The 18006-nt window shown below is 46.2% G+C and overlaps 1 protein-coding gene across 5 annotated transcripts; it reads left to right on the top strand.

Annotated features, from left to right (window-relative positions):
* Window positions 1-5857: 5857 nt before the first annotated feature.
* On the top strand, window positions 5858-15921 carry FTSJ1 (FtsJ RNA 2'-O-methyltransferase 1). 5 transcript variants are annotated; one of them, XM_004376882.2, is made up of 13 exons: window positions 5858-6338; window positions 8283-8443; window positions 8720-8789; window positions 8886-8967; window positions 9307-9385; window positions 10872-10924; window positions 11010-11063; window positions 11146-11248; window positions 11351-11434; window positions 12242-12345; window positions 12437-12634; window positions 12851-12892; window positions 14358-15920. In XM_004376882.2, exons 2-12 carry the CDS (start codon window positions 8323-8325, stop codon window positions 12881-12883), a joined length of 981 nt encoding a protein of 326 aa, XP_004376939.1. In that variant the 5' UTR covers window positions 5858-6338; window positions 8283-8322; the 3' UTR covers window positions 12884-12892; window positions 14358-15920. The 5 variants fall into 5 exon arrangements, 4 of the variants coding, with proteins under 4 accessions (XP_004376939.1, XP_023587645.1, XP_023587643.1 ...); XR_002824204.1 differs by having other exon boundaries at window positions 12437-12892; window positions 14358-15921; XM_023731877.1 differs by having other exon boundaries at window positions 12851-15828.
* Window positions 15922-18006: the final 2085 nt, after the last annotated feature.

Below are 18006 nucleotides of genomic sequence, written 5' to 3'. Positions count from 1 at the left end.
AGCCCCACATGGAGAATACAGGCCAACAGACTGAACACACATAGACTCAAAAACACCACACTCAGAATCCAGACTCATGGCATGGTCACATACTCATGGCTGCACAGAGTGACTATAGTCTCACAGGTATCATCACCTGCAGACTCAGCCACACACAGAGAGCACAGATTGACACAGATTTACAGATACTACATATTCATAGACATCATTACCTACAAACTAACAGCCACTGTCATGGACCGAATTGTGTCCCCCAAAAATATGTGTCAACTTGGCTAGGTCATGATTCCCAGTATTGTATGATTGTCTACCATTTTTTCATCTGATGTGATTTCCCTATATGTTGTAAATCCTATCACTATGGTGTAGTAAGATGGATTAGCGGCAGTTATACTGATGAGATATGCAAGATTAGACAGTGTCTTAAGCCAATCTCTTTTGAGATATAAAAGAGAGAAGCAAGCAGAGGGACGGGGGACCTCATACCGCCAAGAAAGCAGCGTCGGAAGCAGAGTGCTTCCCTCGGACCTGAGGTTCCTATGCTGAGATGCTCCCTGACCAAGGGAAGATTGACGAGAAGGACCTTCCTCCAGAGCCGACAGAGATAGGAAGCCTTCCCCTGGAGCTGACACCCTGAATTTGGACTTCTAGCCTACTAGACTGTGAGGAAATAAATTTCGCTTTGTTAAAGCCATCCACTTGTGGTATTTCTGTTACAGCAGCACTAGATAACTAAGACAGCCATACCGAAGAGAACTGACAGGCAAGTCACACACAGGGTCACCACCACACACAGAGCTCACAGAGAGGATCACACCGAGCTGACAGCATCATGCATGGGCCCCGTGTCTCTCCGGCACACACAATTCCAGGTTCACACAGCCCTTGAGGCCAACTTTCAAATTCAGACTCTATAATGATACCTATGTGCATGTGAATTTGTGTGGATGTGACCACAGGTAACCAACCACACACACAGAGCTCTGATCACAGAGAGAGAGGCAGTCACAGACAGACATAACTGTGCAGGCAGAAAAGCCAGTCACAAACACATGCACAACTGCATTCAAGCAGATAGTGACAAGCACTTATGTACACACACACAGCTATTCACAAATCAAGTCAGAGAAGAAACACAGAGACCGCGTATACAGTGCAAAAACAGAAACACAGGAATACAGAGAGTACACTTACTGTTGTTACAAAGAGGAAATACAGAAAATACACCTAAAGCTACATGAAGAGGAAATGGGAACCAGACAATACACACTCAGTAGCACCAAAAGAAACAACCATAGGACCCATACACCTACAGCCATTTACCAAGGACACACAAACATGGTGATGCACACACAGAAGAAAGACCACATTCATAGAAGACACACACATAGGAGAGACAAATACTCAAACACACTATCCAAAAGTGTTACAAAGGAGACATATACATACCCAAGGAATGCACACACACAACCCCATATACGTGAATTGCAGAAGCAGACAGTACTGACGCAGTCACCAGAAAGGAAACACACGTGTTAGACAGGCAGTCACAAATAGAAGACACAACCAGCCAAGTTACACAGGAGGACTCACATGCAGCTCACACATATGTGATTGTGACAGAGGACAGATGAGATACACTCGGGGTATTCACATGAACACACATCCCTGCCCAACCCCCTCTAGCTGCTCTCTCCTCCCCGGCCTATCCCGGCCTACTCTGATTTCTTTCTCCTCTGACATTCCCCTCCCCACTGCCCCCCCTCCGGGAGCCATTACACATCTGTGCTACAGACCGGCCAGGAAAAGAGACACCTGTCACCAGAGGCCTTGGCCCAGGTGGCAACAGTGGGGCAGGGGTGGGGGTAGGGAGGCTAGGCAGGTGTCTGGATTTCAAGAAGTCTAAAGTGTTCTGTCCAAAAAACGGTATACCTTGGACAAAAAATAGACACCCTGCACTTGCTACCTCTGGGCAGCAGTTTCCTGCTCTGACCATTCCTCTCCCCAGTCAGAGCCTTCCCCAGCCCACTAACATTGCCCAGCACAGGACCACCAGCACACCTCAGGTGCTCAATAAATGCCATTTATCAATTGTCATATCAGCATCAGTATTATTGTTATTTCTGCCAACTGAACTCTTCTAGGGGAGGGATGAGCCTGCATCCAGCTCTGCACCCCATAGCACAGCCACGCTTCAGAGCACCGCAAATAGCAGGTGCCCAACATACGCTGGCAGAAAGGAAAACAAAGGGAACATGTAATCTGGCTGCGGAGGGCAGCCTGCTTTAGAAGGAACAGCTGTCTTGAAGCATGACAGGGGCCTTGAGGCTCTGCCAAGGATAAAAGCACTTTGTTAGTTCATCAAAGTAGGGCCCCTTCTCAGGGTCATTTGGGATTCTTATTGGTTCATTAAAGTCGACGCTTATGTGACATTTTGGACTCTTTATCCCGTTTGGGATATCATTTTTGGTTCTTGTCAGTTCTTTTAAGCAGCACCTCTTCCCCATCGTGATTTGAGCTTAGTCTCATTAAAACAGGTCACTGCTTAGCAGTACTCAGGGGAGGAGGCAACGTAAAAAAGCAGTTAACAGCCCAAGCTTTCCTAGATCTGTGTCTCAGCTTCTTCAGGGCAGAATAATGCCTAACTGGTAGCTTTATTGGAAAGTCCAATGAATTGCTACAGGTAAAGCACTTAGAGCAATACTTGACACATAGTAATTTCTCAGTATATTTTTCTGTTAAAAGAATTAATGGATTATTCTCAGTTGGTTAAAGACAGCCTCCACTCAGGTGCATTTAGGATTGTCACCTAGCCTTTCATGCAGGCTCCCCACTGAGGAGCTCTGTGGAGCCTCTTCTGTCCCTCAAAGCAGCCCCTGGGCAGCAGGGCGTCTGGAATCAGGGTCTAATCCTGTGCCCATGGACCCCCTTCTTTCCTTCACACTGTTAGATGCCATTGGTGAAGAGCTGGCCTGGCAGCCCCGTCCTTGACCTCCTCAGGAGGCTGATGGGAGGAGACCTTTACACCTAGTGGGGTGCTGGGTGGGAGCTGCAGGCCGACACCCTACTTCGGGAAGAGCCTGGGGAGTTCAGAGCCTGGCTCCTGTCCCTCAAGCCCCTGGCCTTACTGGAGGAAGTAAGTTTCTTTGCTAAAAATTAAACATCCTCTTTGTGAGCAGCAAGAAAACAGGACATGGGAAGTGTCCCACAGGGTGAACATGCCCCCCCCCCAATGCCTGCGCTCTCTCCTCTCTGTAGAGCAGCAGCCTGGTGTCCTGAACCCTTCCTTTCTCACACTGGCTCACATCTACAGGGAACCATGTTCCCACCGCTCCCAGGACCTCAATCCCCACACCCCCACAAGCCCTTTGAGCTCTGCAGAGAAAGCTCTCCCTTCCTCCCAGGCTCTCAGTGACTCCTCCAGGAAGGTGCTCTCTCCGGTGTCTGTGTCAGTGTCGTGTCTCTATTCCTCTGTCTACACCTTTTTCCTAGAGTCTCACTGCCTCCTCCCAGGGCCCCGCACAACTGAGGAAAGAATGAAGGAATAATGAAACAAAAGGGTGAATTCAACAAGCATTTATTGAACACCAACTGTGTGTTGGGTCCTGGTTTCAGCGATTGGTGAATGTGACAGAACAGAAATCTCTGCCTTCCTGAAGCTCACATTCTAAGGAATGATGAAATCAATTGTTCTGTTCTTTGAATACTCACCAAGCTGGTTCTCACCTAAGGGTCAGTTGCACTTGGTGTTCCTTCTGCTTACAGTGCTCTTTCATAAAATATTCCAAGGGTGGGCCCCTCTTCAGTTAATCTAAGTCTCAGCTCAAATGTCACCTCCTCAAAGAAGCCTTCCTTGACCATGCTGTCTAAAATAACAACTCAACCCGTTACTCTTGATCCCCTTTCACCCTGCTTTATTATTCTTCATAGCTTTTTCACCACCTGACATAACATTATATATTTATATATTTAATTGTTGTTGTTGGGTGCTGTTGAGTCGGTTCCGACTCTTAGCGACCCTATGTACAACAGAATGAAACACTACCCAGTCCTTCACCATCCCCACAATCGTTATGCTTGAGCCCATTGTTGCAGCCACTGTGTCAATCCATCTCGTCAAGGGTCTTCCTCTTTTTTTGCCAACCCTCTACTCTGCCAAGCATAATGTCCGTCTCCAAGGACTGGTCCCTCCTGATAACATGTCCAAAGTACGTGAGACGAAGTCTTGCCATCCTCACTTCCAAAGAGCACTCTGGACAGACTTGTTTGTTCTTCTGACAGTCCATGGTATATTCAATATTCTATATATATTTAATAGTATATTTATATTTAGTATAGGCAGTTTCTTGTATAAATAAATGTATATAGATACTAAAAAAAAAAAAAAAAACCTGTTGTCACTGAGCGATTCTGACTCACAAGAGACCTTGTAAGACACAGCAGAACTGCCCCGTAGGTTTTCCAAGGAGCAGCTGGTGGATTCATACTGCTGACCCTTTGGTTAGCAGCCAAGCTCTTAACCACCAGGGCTCCACATAGATACTAGCATATTTATATATATTAGCATATACATTTATATGTATTATATCTATGATATTTATTTTATATATACACTATATAAAATGTATAAAAATATACCATTGTATATTTCTTTATATTTACATATAATGGCATATTTATATGTTTAATAATATGTATTTTATATATTAGTGAAATATTATACATCACTATATATTTCTAATCATACACATTAAATTAAATGGCATATGTTTATATATTTCGTATATATCCTCCCTTGTCTCAATTTCCTCATCTGTAAAATGGGTATAATTACAGTAACCACCTCATATGGTGATTGTAAAGATTAAATGACCTAACATAAGGAAAGCATTCAGTGGTGTGCTGGAGCCAACTTGTAAAGGTTCGAGAGAATTTTGCAAACTGGTTGTTCAACACAGCTATTATTAAAAATTAAATGATATAAACTTACAATTAACTAAATTATATTTTTAAAAATATTTTTTAAAGGTGATAAATGCTCAAAACTCATCACTTTCTAATTATTTTATTACATCTCACTGTTATCTACGCTCTTGCGGTTATTTACTTATATTCCGTCTGTATGGTAAGAATATGATATAATGGTGGGCTACTGCATTCTTTCTAACTCGGTGTTCAGTGACTACACGTTACTAACCTGAAGTCTGTCGAGATGAGAGTATGCAAACCATGGAAACTGACAAATGTTAGAAACCGGAGCTTTTTTTTTTCCCCCCTTCCCAGAATTCTAGTTGTTAGCCATTTACCAGGACACCACTGAAAGCACTTAGTGCCTAGTACATAGTCACCAGTATAATAAATGTTTCCATTATGTTTGTGCACTGGGTCGCGATGTGTGTATCTTTTTTTGTGGATAGGAGTTAAAAAATGTTTGAAGAGCAGAATTATGAAAGGCCAGACAGTGTGCTAAGTAAGCTACACCTATTCAATCCTTCCAATAAATCTGTTAAATCTGTACTATTTATTATCCTCATTTTACAGATGGGGAAAATGGAAGTTCTAGGACGGTAAAATTCAGGCAGCGCTAGCATTTGGCGGAGGTAGGATTCGAAATCGAAGCTTGAAGCTTCAGAGCGCTCGCGTACTTAACACACAAAAACACCTTTCTTATTCTCACTAGGAGCCCTGGGTTCCAACCCACCAGCTCAGCGGGAGAAAGATGTGGCAGTCGGCTTCCCTACAGATTTACAGCCTTAGAAACCCTGTGGGCCAGTTCTACCCTGTCCTACATGGTCGCTATGAGTCGGAAACGACTCCAAGGCAACGGGTTATTCTAGCAATAATTCCGCTTTGCAGCACATGTCAAATGAATGGATGCCATCATGCTCGTTCCATCTTGGGAAACGTAGTCCACAGGCTCAACTAACACCAAGGTCCAAACTGGGAAGGGTGAGGGAATAAATCGATCTTAGCGTTAGAACAAAAGAACAAAGAACCAGTTCCTGTGCCTCGCGATGTTTCAGCTACGCAGTGCGCGAATTCAGCAGCTTTGGTCGTGCCGTTGCATGCTGGGAACGGCGATTCGCATGACTAGCCACGTCAACACAAGATGACGGAACTCACGTTGTACGTTCAGGTCGGGTCCAGGCCGCGCCGGAGCCTTAGCGAACCACATTGCCAACCGTGCCGCGCTGCATTAGCCCTTAGGCTTGCGCAATGGGCATTCGGGTCAACTAAGGGCACAAACTGAAGTCCTACGATTTCTTTCCCTTTTCCGCTCTCGCCAAGGCTCGGGCTGTTAACAGACCAGCCTCCTTCCTCCCACTCTGAAAGCTAAGGTAGGCTGTCGGGCGCGGAGGACGTGGATCCAGGCCTAGGCTCTGTCGAGGCGCGCCTGCGCCGTCCTGCTGGCAGGGAAAGGAAAAGAGGTCTGTCCTGGGCGTTGGCGGCGGCATAGTTCCGGCAGCTGGCCCTGGGTGGGCGCCAGACCCGAGGTTTCTATGCAGAAGGGGACCACTATTCGGGGTAGGCTCGGGATCCAGATATCGGCGGAGCTGCATACAGGGGAGCCTGGAGGTCCCGATGAGGGCATGATTTTTGAGGCACTGATGAGGAGGGACTGGAGGTGTGGTCAGAGAGTTGTTAATGGACAGTTGGGTAATGGAGGTCCGATAGAGATGTTAATAGGAGTGTTTTTAATCAACAGGTTCGTTAGGGCCGGTGTGGGTGTGTTCAGCGATTGATAAACGAGGTGGTGGTAGAGTGGGCAACTAGAAGATAATGGAAGGTGGATGGGGGTGTGATCACCAAGGGATTGGTGGAGGTATGGTATTTAACAAGTTAATGGAGAGTGATGGGGCTATGGAAGGAATAATAGAGACCGATGGAGATGATCATTGAGGGGTTAATGGAGGGCTAGTGTGGGTGTGATGATCCAGGGACTGTGGGGGCAGTGATCAAAGAAGAGATCATGAGAGGCTGATGGATTTTTGTAGTCAAAGGGTTAATACTGCGTGATCATGACATGATCATCCAGGAATTACTGAGGAGAGAGTAATAAATAGTAAACTGTTCGGGCGTGGTCGTCCAGTGATTAGTGGAGGGCAGGGTGGGCAGTGAGGCGAGAATGGGGAACTGATGAGAGAGTTTGGTGTCAAGGGAGTAACAGAGAGGCTATAGGAGACTAATGGGGGTATAAACTATGAGAGATTGATTAGGGGGCTAATGAGTTAATGGGGGCTGATAAATCATAGTAATTGAGAGCTTAATGGGAGGCTAATATGGCATGATCCTCCAGGTATTAAGGGGGGGTGATAAATACCAACAGGATCACACAACATTTGGCAGTTCGATCCCACCCAGAGGTGCCTTGGAAGAAAGACCTGGTGGTCTACTTCTGAAGGTCAGCTATTGAAAACCCTACAAAGCTCAGTTCTACTCTGACATGCATGTGGTCATTATGAGTTGGAATCAACTCGATGACTGGTTTTGGTTTACTCATTTAAGGGATTAATGGAGAATGGGGTGGGCAGAGAGAGATGACGACTAAGGGGGTGGGGAGTGCAATGAGGTAGTTTTAGGATAATGGGGTGAAAAGCAGGGGATTAATGGTGGGCTAATGGGGGCATATGAATCTGGAGCAATGGGGACTGTTGGGAGTTTGGTCAGTGAGATGTTAGTGGGGATGAGGTGGTCAAAGAGGGGTTGATTGTGAGAGTCATGGGGTTTAATGACAGTGATGGGGGGTTGCCAGGGTCAGTAATGGGTCATTGCTGAGATAAGTACTGGGGGACTAGGGGTCTATGGGGTGAATAATAGGGTTCTGTAGATTCAGTGATGGGGTCTGTGGAGTAAATGATGAGGGGTCTGTGAGGTGAGTAATAAGGGATTTGTGGGGTGAGTGATGGGTTTGTGAGGTGAGTGATGAGGGCTCTGAGGTGAATGATTGGGGGGCTCTAAGGTGAATGATGGGGTCTGTGGAGTGAGTTATGGGAGATCTGTGGGGTGAGTGATGATAGGGGTCTCTGGGGTCACTGATGGGAGTTGTGTGAGATCAGTGATGGGGGATATGTAAGATGAGTAATAGAGCCTGAAGGCTCAGTGATGGTGTTGTTCAGGGTCACTGAGGTCAATGGGATCAGTGACTGGGCTTTAGTCTTCTCATCTGCTGAATGGGCTGTCATGGGGGTCAGATGAGCCTGGTTTGGTTTATGTGGTTCTTCCTGCCCTACAGAGGTAGGTAGTGGCCCCTCCACCCAGTTACTGATACAGGTTGGCATCAGCTTACTGTTGGCAGGTCCCTGGGCAAACAGAGTGCGTGAGATGGGACGGACATCAAAGGACAAGCGGGATGTCTACTACCGCCTGGCCAAGGAGAATGGCTGGCGTGCCCGCAGTGCTTTCAAGCTACTACAACTGGATGAGGAATTCCAACTCTTCCAAGGTCCCCACCTGGCGGGCGAGTTGCTGAGGGGGCCAGTTCAAGGGGGATAGACAAGTTAGCTAGGTCTGCAGGGCTCCCTGTGGTAGGTGGGCTCAATTGGAGGATCTCTGGGGCAGAGAGGCAGGCAGGAAGATGGGCAGAATCCCAAGGAAGAGTTGGGTGCATGGGCAATGGATAGACATGTGTGTTCCCCAAGGGAGAGGGGTGAACTTTGCAGGGTCCCTGGGTTGGAGAGGTGGGTGCAGCTGACTAATACACCTTCCTGTGTGTGCCCAGGCGTGACGCGGGCCGTTGACCTGTGTGCGGCCCCAGGCAGCTGGAGCCAGGTGCTGAGCCAGAAAATTGAGTGAGTGTGGGGTCCCTGGTGGGGGACAGGGAGGGTGGGCTATGTAGGGGGTTCTGGGAGTGAAGACTGGACTGACATGGGCTGTGTTGTCCACAGGGGTGGACACGTGGTGGCCGTGGACCTGCAGGCTATGGCTCCGTTGCCAGGTGTGTTACAGATCCAGGGGGACATCACCCAGGTGAGAGCATGGCCAGGGGTAGCTGAGGTGCATCCTAGGTGAAGACCCCCCATCTGGAGGCTATGGAAAATAGAGGATAGAGAGAAACAAAGAGAGAAAGACAGAGATAGAGACAGTAGCTGAGAGAGAGTAACAAAGGAGAAACAGGGCCAGCAGCTGTCATCGCAGAGAAATAGCAAAAAAAAAAAAAAAAAAAGATGAGACTGGGTCCCCAGAGATGGAGCCCCGTCTTAGACGGGCAAAGCCTGAGAATTTGGCTGGGGTGGGGTCCTGGGAAGGTGGGGTTCAAGGGCAGCAGCTGGGGGACCCTGAGGCCACTCATTCTCCCTCTCTCCATAGCTATCTACTGCCAAGGAGATCATTCAGCACTTTGACGGCTGCCCTGCAGACCTAGTGGTGTGTGATGGGGCTCCCGATGGTAAGCAGCAGGGTGGAGGGCCCCTGTGTATGTCTTTCTCAGGATCTTCCACCAGTGTTGATTTCTTTCATCTCTTCAACTACTCCTTGCCTCTTCCCTTTGCTGTCAGCTTTTCCCCATATCTGGCAACTTCCAACCTCTATTGCCTGTCCACTGCTTCAGTCCCCCCACACCTTTCCCCCACGTTTCTGTTTTGTGTTTGTTGTCCACCCATCCCTTTTATTCCTCTGCTACTGTCCAATTCCATTTTACTCATTCATTTTTCCATTTATTCAGTCAATCATCCATTCAAAACACATTTACTGAGCACCTACTGTGTGTCAAGCACTGTTCTAGGCATTGGGAAAACATTAGTGAATAAAATATCACTAATCTGTGACCTTGTGGAGCTGGTGTTCTAGTGGGCACAGATGGGAAAGAAGTAAAATAAATGATTGAACTATGTAATATGTTAAAAGGTGATAGGTACCCTGGGGAAATCAGTGAAGTAGGGAGGGAAGTGGGGAGTGCATGTTGGAATTTTAAATAAAGTAGATGGGGAAGGCCTCACTGACTTTAGAGCAAAGACCTAAAGATGAGAGAGTGAGCCCTGGGTGTGTCTGGAGGAAGAAGGATCCAGGCAAAGGGAACAGCCAGTGCAAAAGTTGGAGCTGGGAGCGTGCTTGGTGTGTATGTAGGATAATGAGAAGGAGGACTCTAGCTGAACCAAGGGTGAGCGAGGGGGAGAGTGGTCGGAGGTAAAGTCAGGTGATGGGGGCCAGATCCTGTAGGTGAGGGCCACAGTGAGGAGTTTGGCTTTTTCTCTGAGTGAGATAGGGGCTTGGAGAAAACCAGGAGAGGGTTCTGAGTAGAGGAGGGCCGTGCCTGACTTGGGCTATAACAGGATCCTTCTAGCTCCTGTGAGCAGTGTAAGGGGTGCGGGTGGAAGCAGGGGGACCAGCAAGGAGGAGGCTTCTGCATTAGTCCAGGTGAGTGGTGATGATGGTTGCAGTGGTGGAGATGAGAAGAGGGTGGATTCAATATATTTTTGAAAGTAGAGCTGACAGGATTTGCTCATGGCATGGCTTGGATATGGGTGGGGTCAAGGGTTAACTAAGGTTTTTGGCCTGAAAAACTGTAAGGATCAAATGAGATGGGGAAGATGGTAGGAGGAGAATGTTTAGGAAGGAAGGTCAGCAGTTTGGTTTTGGACATGTTGAATCTGAGATGTCAAGTTTGACCTGAGTCTGGAGTTCAGAGCTGCAGTTTGGGCTGGAGATGGAAATGGTAATAATTGTACTTGCTCATGAGGTTGCTTTGAAAATTAAATGAGTTCCTTGAAGGGCTAGGAGCTCAGTATGTGCATCCATTTGGTTAGATATTAATTTGCATCCAGAACCTTAGCAGTAAGAGAGCCTGGGAAATAGTTTTAGCTTCCTAACCTCTCTGGTACAAGAAGATACATAGAACTGAAAGGGCCCCCCTAACACTGTTCCTCTTGCCACAGTAACTGGCCTCCATGATGTGGATGAGTACATGCAGGCCCAGCTCCTTCTAGCTGTGAGTAACCCTGGCTGACCCTGCCCCAGTTTGGCCCCCTTCTGGCTGTGTCCAACTCTGCCTTAGCCATCTGTCCTGCCCACAGGCTCTGAACATTGCTACACACGTTTTGAAACCAGGGGGCTGCTTTGTTGCCAAGGTGAGTCTAGGGAATCTTGATAGGGGGTAGAGAGGGGTCTTTGAGGGCCACCCTCACCCGTCTTTGACTTCCCACCCCACAGATATTCCGAGGCCGTGATGTGACACTGATCTATAGCCAGCTGCGGGTCTTCTTCTCCAATGTGGTGTGTGCCAAGCCCAGGAGCAGCCGTAACTCCAGCATTGGTCAGTGGGGTGGATGGGCCAGGTAGGCGGGTGGAAGTCTTGGGGGTGCATCTTGCACAGGCATAGATGGCAGTCACCCCTCACTCCAGATTCCATCCACAGAGGCCTTCGCTGTCTGTCAAGGTTATGACCCTCCTGAGGGCTTCATACCAGACCTGACCAAACCCCTGCTAGACCACTCTTACGGTGAGAGCCAGAGCCTTGGGCCCCATCCCTGGGGAAACTCTACCCCCTTATGGAAATTGTTTCATGAGGACCCTCAGTCCCACCCCCAGTGGAGCCTCTGCCCCCTTATAGGAATTGTATCGCAAAAGGATCCTCAGCCCTACCTTTTGGTGGTAACTCTACCCCACTGTGGGAATTTTGCCTCATTAGGGTCCTTAGCCCCACCCCTAGTAGAAATGCTATTCTGGGAGGATCCTCAGCCCTACCTTCTGGTTGAAATTCCACCCCCTTATGAATATTTTGTCCCAGTCCCCTGGTGGTAACTCTCTGACCAGATGAAAGTTCTGTCCAGAGAGGATTCAGAGCCCTGCCCTGTGGAGACTGCCTGCTTAAGGGAATTCTATCCTAGGAAGCCTCAGTCTCACCCCCAGGAGGGAACTCCACCTCTGTGTGGAAATTTTGCCCCATGAGGGTTTTTAGCCTTCCCCCTGGGGGAAAAAGACAAAGAGCCTGTTCTTGTGGAGATTACTTTTGAGTGAGACAAGGTATAGACAGCATATAGAATATCAAGTATAGGTAAGTGCTGTGAAAAAAAAATAGGGAGGTACAATGTTTTAGAAGGGGTGAGTATGGAGGACCTCCCTGAGGCGGTGATCTGAACCAAGTGAAGGATTTCTGGTGGAGGAATGTAAGAGGAGATGGGGAATATTTGGGGAGAGCCGGGCAGGGATCCTTTTGGAGGAGTTGATACCCATGCTGTGGCCTGGGTCATGACTGGTCCCAGGCATCCCAGCCCTGTCCTCAGTCTTCTATCTCCCTGTTCCTCAGACCCAGATTTCAACCAGCTGGATGGCCCCACCCGCATCATTGTGCCATTTGTGACCTGTGGGGACCTGAGCGCCTATGATTCTGATCGCAGTTACCCACTAGATGTGAGTGCCTGGCCAGCAGTAGGCAGGGGGTTGGGAGAGCAGCTGTCCTAGGTTTTCAGGTCCTCACCATTCCCCCCATGTGTTCTTGCAGCTAGAGGACGGATCAGAGTACAAGTACACTCCGCCCACACAGCCCCCCATCTCTCCACCATACCAAGAGGCCTGCACGCTGAAGAAGAAGGGACGGCTGGCCAAGGAGATTCGTCCCCAGGAGACCCCTATCAGCATAGTGGACGTCTTGCCCCAACCCCTGGCCATCCCACCACGTCACACCCTGCTGGCCTCTGAGGTCTGGAAACATGGCCAGGGCCCTCAGTGCCCTTTCTGTGAACCCACAGTGACCCCCTCCCAATGTGCCTCTTTCTACCCCCAAATCCTATGGTTTTGGGGGCCAAAATTCTCTTCCTTACCTCCCAATAGCTATAGAACACAATGGGTAAAACCAACCATAATAAACAGAAAAGCTCAGCCAAGTATCTGAGTCCCTTTTATTTTTCTTGGGTAGGTGGAAGACAGTGATATGAATTGTTCACCTTAACACGTTAAGGTAAGTTTGCCTTTTATCTAAGAGCATGAGTAAAGGGCACCTTTAAGAAAAAGCTCAGATATGACAACTGATAACAAGATTTCAGTCAACAAACCTTTATTAAGCACCTGTTGTTGTATGCCAGGAACTGCTTTAAGCATTTTATATATTCAGGCATTCAGTAAACACTTATTTAGCACATATTATGTGCCAGGCATTCTAGGTTTGAAGATATGAACATACAGCAGGGAACAAAACAAATATCCTTGCCTTCATGGAACTTCTAGTTTGGGAAAGAGGTAAAAAAACAATAAGACATTCTCTGAATGCAAGAGTTTATACACTATTATAGCTATCTCTAGCTGCCTAGAGTTTGCATTTCACTATATCTATCTATTTCACTATATATAGCTTGCATGATGATAGATAATATGTAAAGGTAATAAAGAATATGAAAAGTAGAAGTAAAGCAGAGTAAAGAGGTGGTGGTTTGCAGTAAGGGTGGTCATGGAAGGCCTCATTGAGAAGGTAATGTTTGAGCAAAGACCTGAAGGAGATGAGGGAGAGAATCCATGTGTTTCGAGGAAGAACGTCCAGGTAGTGGAAATAGCAAATGCAAAGGCCCTGAGATGAAACTGTGCCTGGAGTGTTTAAGGAACAGCTAGGAGGCCAGCTGACCTGTAGCAAAGTGGGCTAATCTGTTAGTACTGGAGGAATTCTCAGCCTCAGGATGTAATGGATCCCTTTCTGACAACGGCTTACAGGTTATTCAGACTAAGTTTTTCATTAAAAAAAAAGACACCTTTAAAAGAGTGAAATGGCACATCACAGTGGGAAAAGGTATTTATAATCACTATGTATAGTATCCTTAATATTAAAAAGCTACAGATTAGTAAAAGAAGTAATAAGAATGGCAAATAAGTACATGAAAAGATGCTCAGCAGGGGAATGCGAGCTAAAACTAAAAAGATTGATGATAATAAGTGTTTGGAAGGATATGGAACAATTGGAACCCTCATGTATTGATGGTGGGAGTGTAAAATGGTGTGGCCGCTGTGGAAAACTGTTAGGCCTTATCTACTAATGTGGCATATATACAGTTCCACTCCTAAGAAATAAGTACTAGAATGTTTATAGCAGCACTATATGTAGTACCCCCAAACTTGAAACAACCCAGGCATCCATCACCTGTAGAATGGGTAATTAAATCATGCTATATTCACAATGGAGAACTACACAGCTATGACAATGAACATTGTACAGTTACACAAAATAACACAGATGCACTGTTCACCTTAAGAGTTACTCCTTAAACTTAACATATATGTTTTATGCATTAATGCATTATGTTTTTATGTAATAAAAGTGGGGGGGGACTTACAAAAATATTAGTAGCTTAGTGAACAATGATTATAGTAGAAGAAAGTGGGAAAAGATGTTTTTGTTTAAAACTTTCTTTTTCTTTGACCTTCAATTTGCTGGCAAGCTGATTCAACTCAGAAGCTGTTCGCTGTCAGGAGAGCCAGAACTTGCATTGATGAACTTGTTTTCAAATATCATCATCTCATCAACAGGGCCTGAACATTCAAGCCCCAGGTGGGAATCTGCAACAGCCACGTAAACAACAAAGAAACATTGCAAAATGTCTGCAATGCAGTGGAAATTCTAGAGTGAGGTCTTGCCTCTTCTCTAGGTGAACCTTTCCAGGGGTGTCCTAATTATGTCCAGAATTTATCCCTAAAGCAGGGGTTCTTAACCTGGATCGAAGTCAGGGGTATCCATGAACTTGATGGAGGAAAATATTACATCTTTATTTTCATTAATATAACTGAAATTTCATTCCACTCCCAATTATGAATGCTGGCAATAAATCGCAGTAGTAAAAGCAGTACCTGCAACTTTTTCACCAATACAAATGAGTTATTTTTTATGTTACATTACAGTTGTTGCAGGTATCTTGCAATGTTCTCCACATCCGTTACTACTATGAATATGGTAGCTCTTGTTATTTGATGTACTAATAAAGAAGTCCGTATATTACTATATCCCAATTTTGTTTCATTTTAATATATATAGTGATAACTATTCCAATTTAATTGGTTTCCACTGTAATCCTGAATGTGTGTGTATATGTACGTGCATGCCCTTTTAAAAATATTCTGTGAAGGAGTCCACAGATTTCACCAAACATCAAAGGGTTTCCAGAACAAATTTTTTAGGTTAAGAATCCCTCTCAAAGAAATGTCAGAATGTCTGCCTTGACTGCAGTCCTGAATTTCTACAATTCAGCGAACAAAAGCTGACAGAAACTCACCGGCTACAAGGACAAAACCATTTTCTGCAGCTTAATCCCATATCTTTAGAAATGTACATTCTGTTACCCAAACACTGTCCACACCCAAGTCTGTGTGACCCAAGGAACATCTACACCCCAGTCTATGTTACGTCAGGAGTATCCAAATCCCAAGCTATGACCACAGAGGTGTCCACAGCTTAGTCTGTGACATTCCAGGAATATCTGTGCCCCAGTCCAGTGACCTAAGGAGCATCCACACCCTAGTTTGTGTGATCCCTAGGAGGGTCCATAACCAAGTCAGTGTGACCCCCAGGAAGATGGATGTCTGGAGGAAGAGCGTCCCTGGCAAAGGGAACAAACAGCCAGTACAAAAGCGTTGAGGTAGAAGCATGCTTGGCATATGTAAATAACAGGTGTCCAGTGGGGCTGGAGTAGAGTACATGAGGGGGAGAGTGGTAGGATGTGAGGCCAGAAAAGTGATGAGAACCAGCTTCTGTAGGACCTCATGGGCCTCGGTGAGGACTCTGGCTTTTTCTCTGAGTGAGATGGGAACTCAGAAAAATCCATGAAGGTTCTCAGCAGAGCAGGAATGCGCCTGACTTGGGTTGCAACAGGATCCCTGTGGCTGCTGTAAGCAGGCTGACTGAAGCTCCTGAATGTCAGATCAGGTTGACCCATGGAGGGCAGGGGCCCAAGCCCAACAGGCAGGCCAAGCACTACAGCCACTCGGCAGACTTCCCTTGGGGGCTGTGCGTGCTCTCTGGCGCATATGGTAGGGTTCTGGCCCTCCTGTCCCCAGAAACATCACATGCGCAGGAGAGGGCATGGGGACTGAGTCAAGATGGCCTGACTCTGGGACTTCAGGCCAGAACTGCCTTTCTCTGGTCCCCACTTTACCCCATTTGTCAGATGAGTATAATTTCTGCCCTGGCAACTCTCCAGTCTTCTCACTCTGTTCTAACCACACCAGCCTCCTTGATGCTCCTCAAACACACCAAGCATTATTCCACCTCAGGGCCAGTGTACCTGCTGTTCCCCCTATGCTTGGACATTCTTCCCAAGATTATATAGTTCATATTTACATGGCTGTTATCGACATGGCTACCTCCTTCATTTTCTTCCTCTCTACTTAAAAGATCATCTCAGGAAACCTTCCCTGACTATCCAGAATAGCACCCCATCACTTTCTCTCCCTGAACCGTGCTTTGTTTTTCTTCATAACACCAATTCCTGATGGTATATATTTACTGTTGAATCACTCAGGGTCTGGGGGGAAACATGAGGCACACTCAACTTGAATTTTGAAGAGATTTCAATGAAGGGAACTAAAGATATGTGGGGAGGGTTCAGTAAAACAAGGTGATGTTATGGATTCAATCTACCACTTGTTTATCCATTTGTCATAGAGTGGTGGCTTGCATGTTGCTGTGATGCTGGAAGCTATGCCACCGGTACTTCAAATACCAGCAGGGTCACCCATGGTGGACAGGTTTCAGTGAAGTTTCCAGGCTAAGACAGACTAGGAAGAAAGACCTGGCAATCTACTTCTGAAAAATTGGCCAGTGAAAACCTTATGAATAGCAGCGGAACACTGATAAAGTGCTGGAAAATGAGCCCCTCAGGTTGGAAGGCACTCAAAATACGACTGGGGAAGAGCTGCCTCCTCAAAGTAGAGTTGACCTTAACGACAGAGATGGAGTAAAGCTTTCAGGACATTTATTTGCTGATGTGGCACAACTCAAAATGAGAAGAAACAGCTACAAATATCCATTTGTAATCGGAACATGGGATGCACAAAATAAGAATCATTTCTAACAAGTTCCCAGGAAGTTATACATAAAAATCACCTGAGGACCCTGTTAAAATGTAGATTCTGATTCAGTATATCTGGGATGGAAATGCAAATTCTCAGCAGGCAACTTGTTAGAAATGCAAATTCTCAACGGGTCCAAACTATGATGAACTGGTTGGAAGCCCTCGATGTAAATTCTAACCTCTATGCCTGTGGTTATAATCCCATTTGGAAATGGCTTGTCTTTGTTATGTTAACAAGGCATGATTAGTGAAGGGTGTATTTTGAGTCAGTATCTTCTGAGATATAAAAGAGATCAAACAACCTAGCAAAGCAAAGATGGGGGTAGATTGATGCCAAGTCACATGGAGATCTCCAAGGAACCAGGAAACAAGCTGAAGAGACAACGACCTAACCCTAAGTTGACAGAGAAAGACTTCCCCTAGAGTCAGCACCCTGAATTTGAACTTCTAGAAGCCCTGGTGGCACAGTGGTTAAGAACTACGGCTGCTAACCAAAAGATGAGCGGTTCAAATCCACCAGCCGCTCCTTGGAAACCCTATGGGTCGCTTCTACTCTCTCCTATAGGGTCGCTATGAGTTGGAAATCACTGGATGGCAATGGGTTAGCCTCCTATACTGTGAGAAAATAAACTTCTGTTTGTGAAAGCCACCCACTTGTAGTATTTTTGTTATAGCAGCACTAGATAACTAAGACTCATATATTTTACAATAAATTTTTTTGTGAAATTTAAAGTAAAACCAAAAAAAATTTTTAAGGAAGACATTAAAATATAAAGCTGTAGTGATGAAAATAATGATAAAACCTGTCTGGAGAGCACTTTGGAAACATCTGTCAAAATTTTAAAAAGGGACTTCTAGCAAAATGGCGCTCTAGGCAGAAGCACCACGCTGTCCCTCCACAGCAAAGATCCGAAAAACTAAGCCGAACAGAGAAAACAATAATCCTGAAACCCTAAAACATCAAATGAAGAGATAAAGAACTCAGCCAAGCACCAAATGGAGTGCGAAAACTGACAGAGAATGG

Source organism: Trichechus manatus, unplaced genomic scaffold, assembly GCF_000243295.1.
Source record: "Trichechus manatus latirostris isolate Lorelei unplaced genomic scaffold, TriManLat1.0 scaffold00046, whole genome shotgun sequence".
Classification (NCBI taxonomy): Eukaryota; Metazoa; Chordata; class Mammalia; order Sirenia; family Trichechidae; genus Trichechus; species Trichechus manatus.
This window is presented reverse-complemented; position numbering and strand designations above follow the sequence as displayed.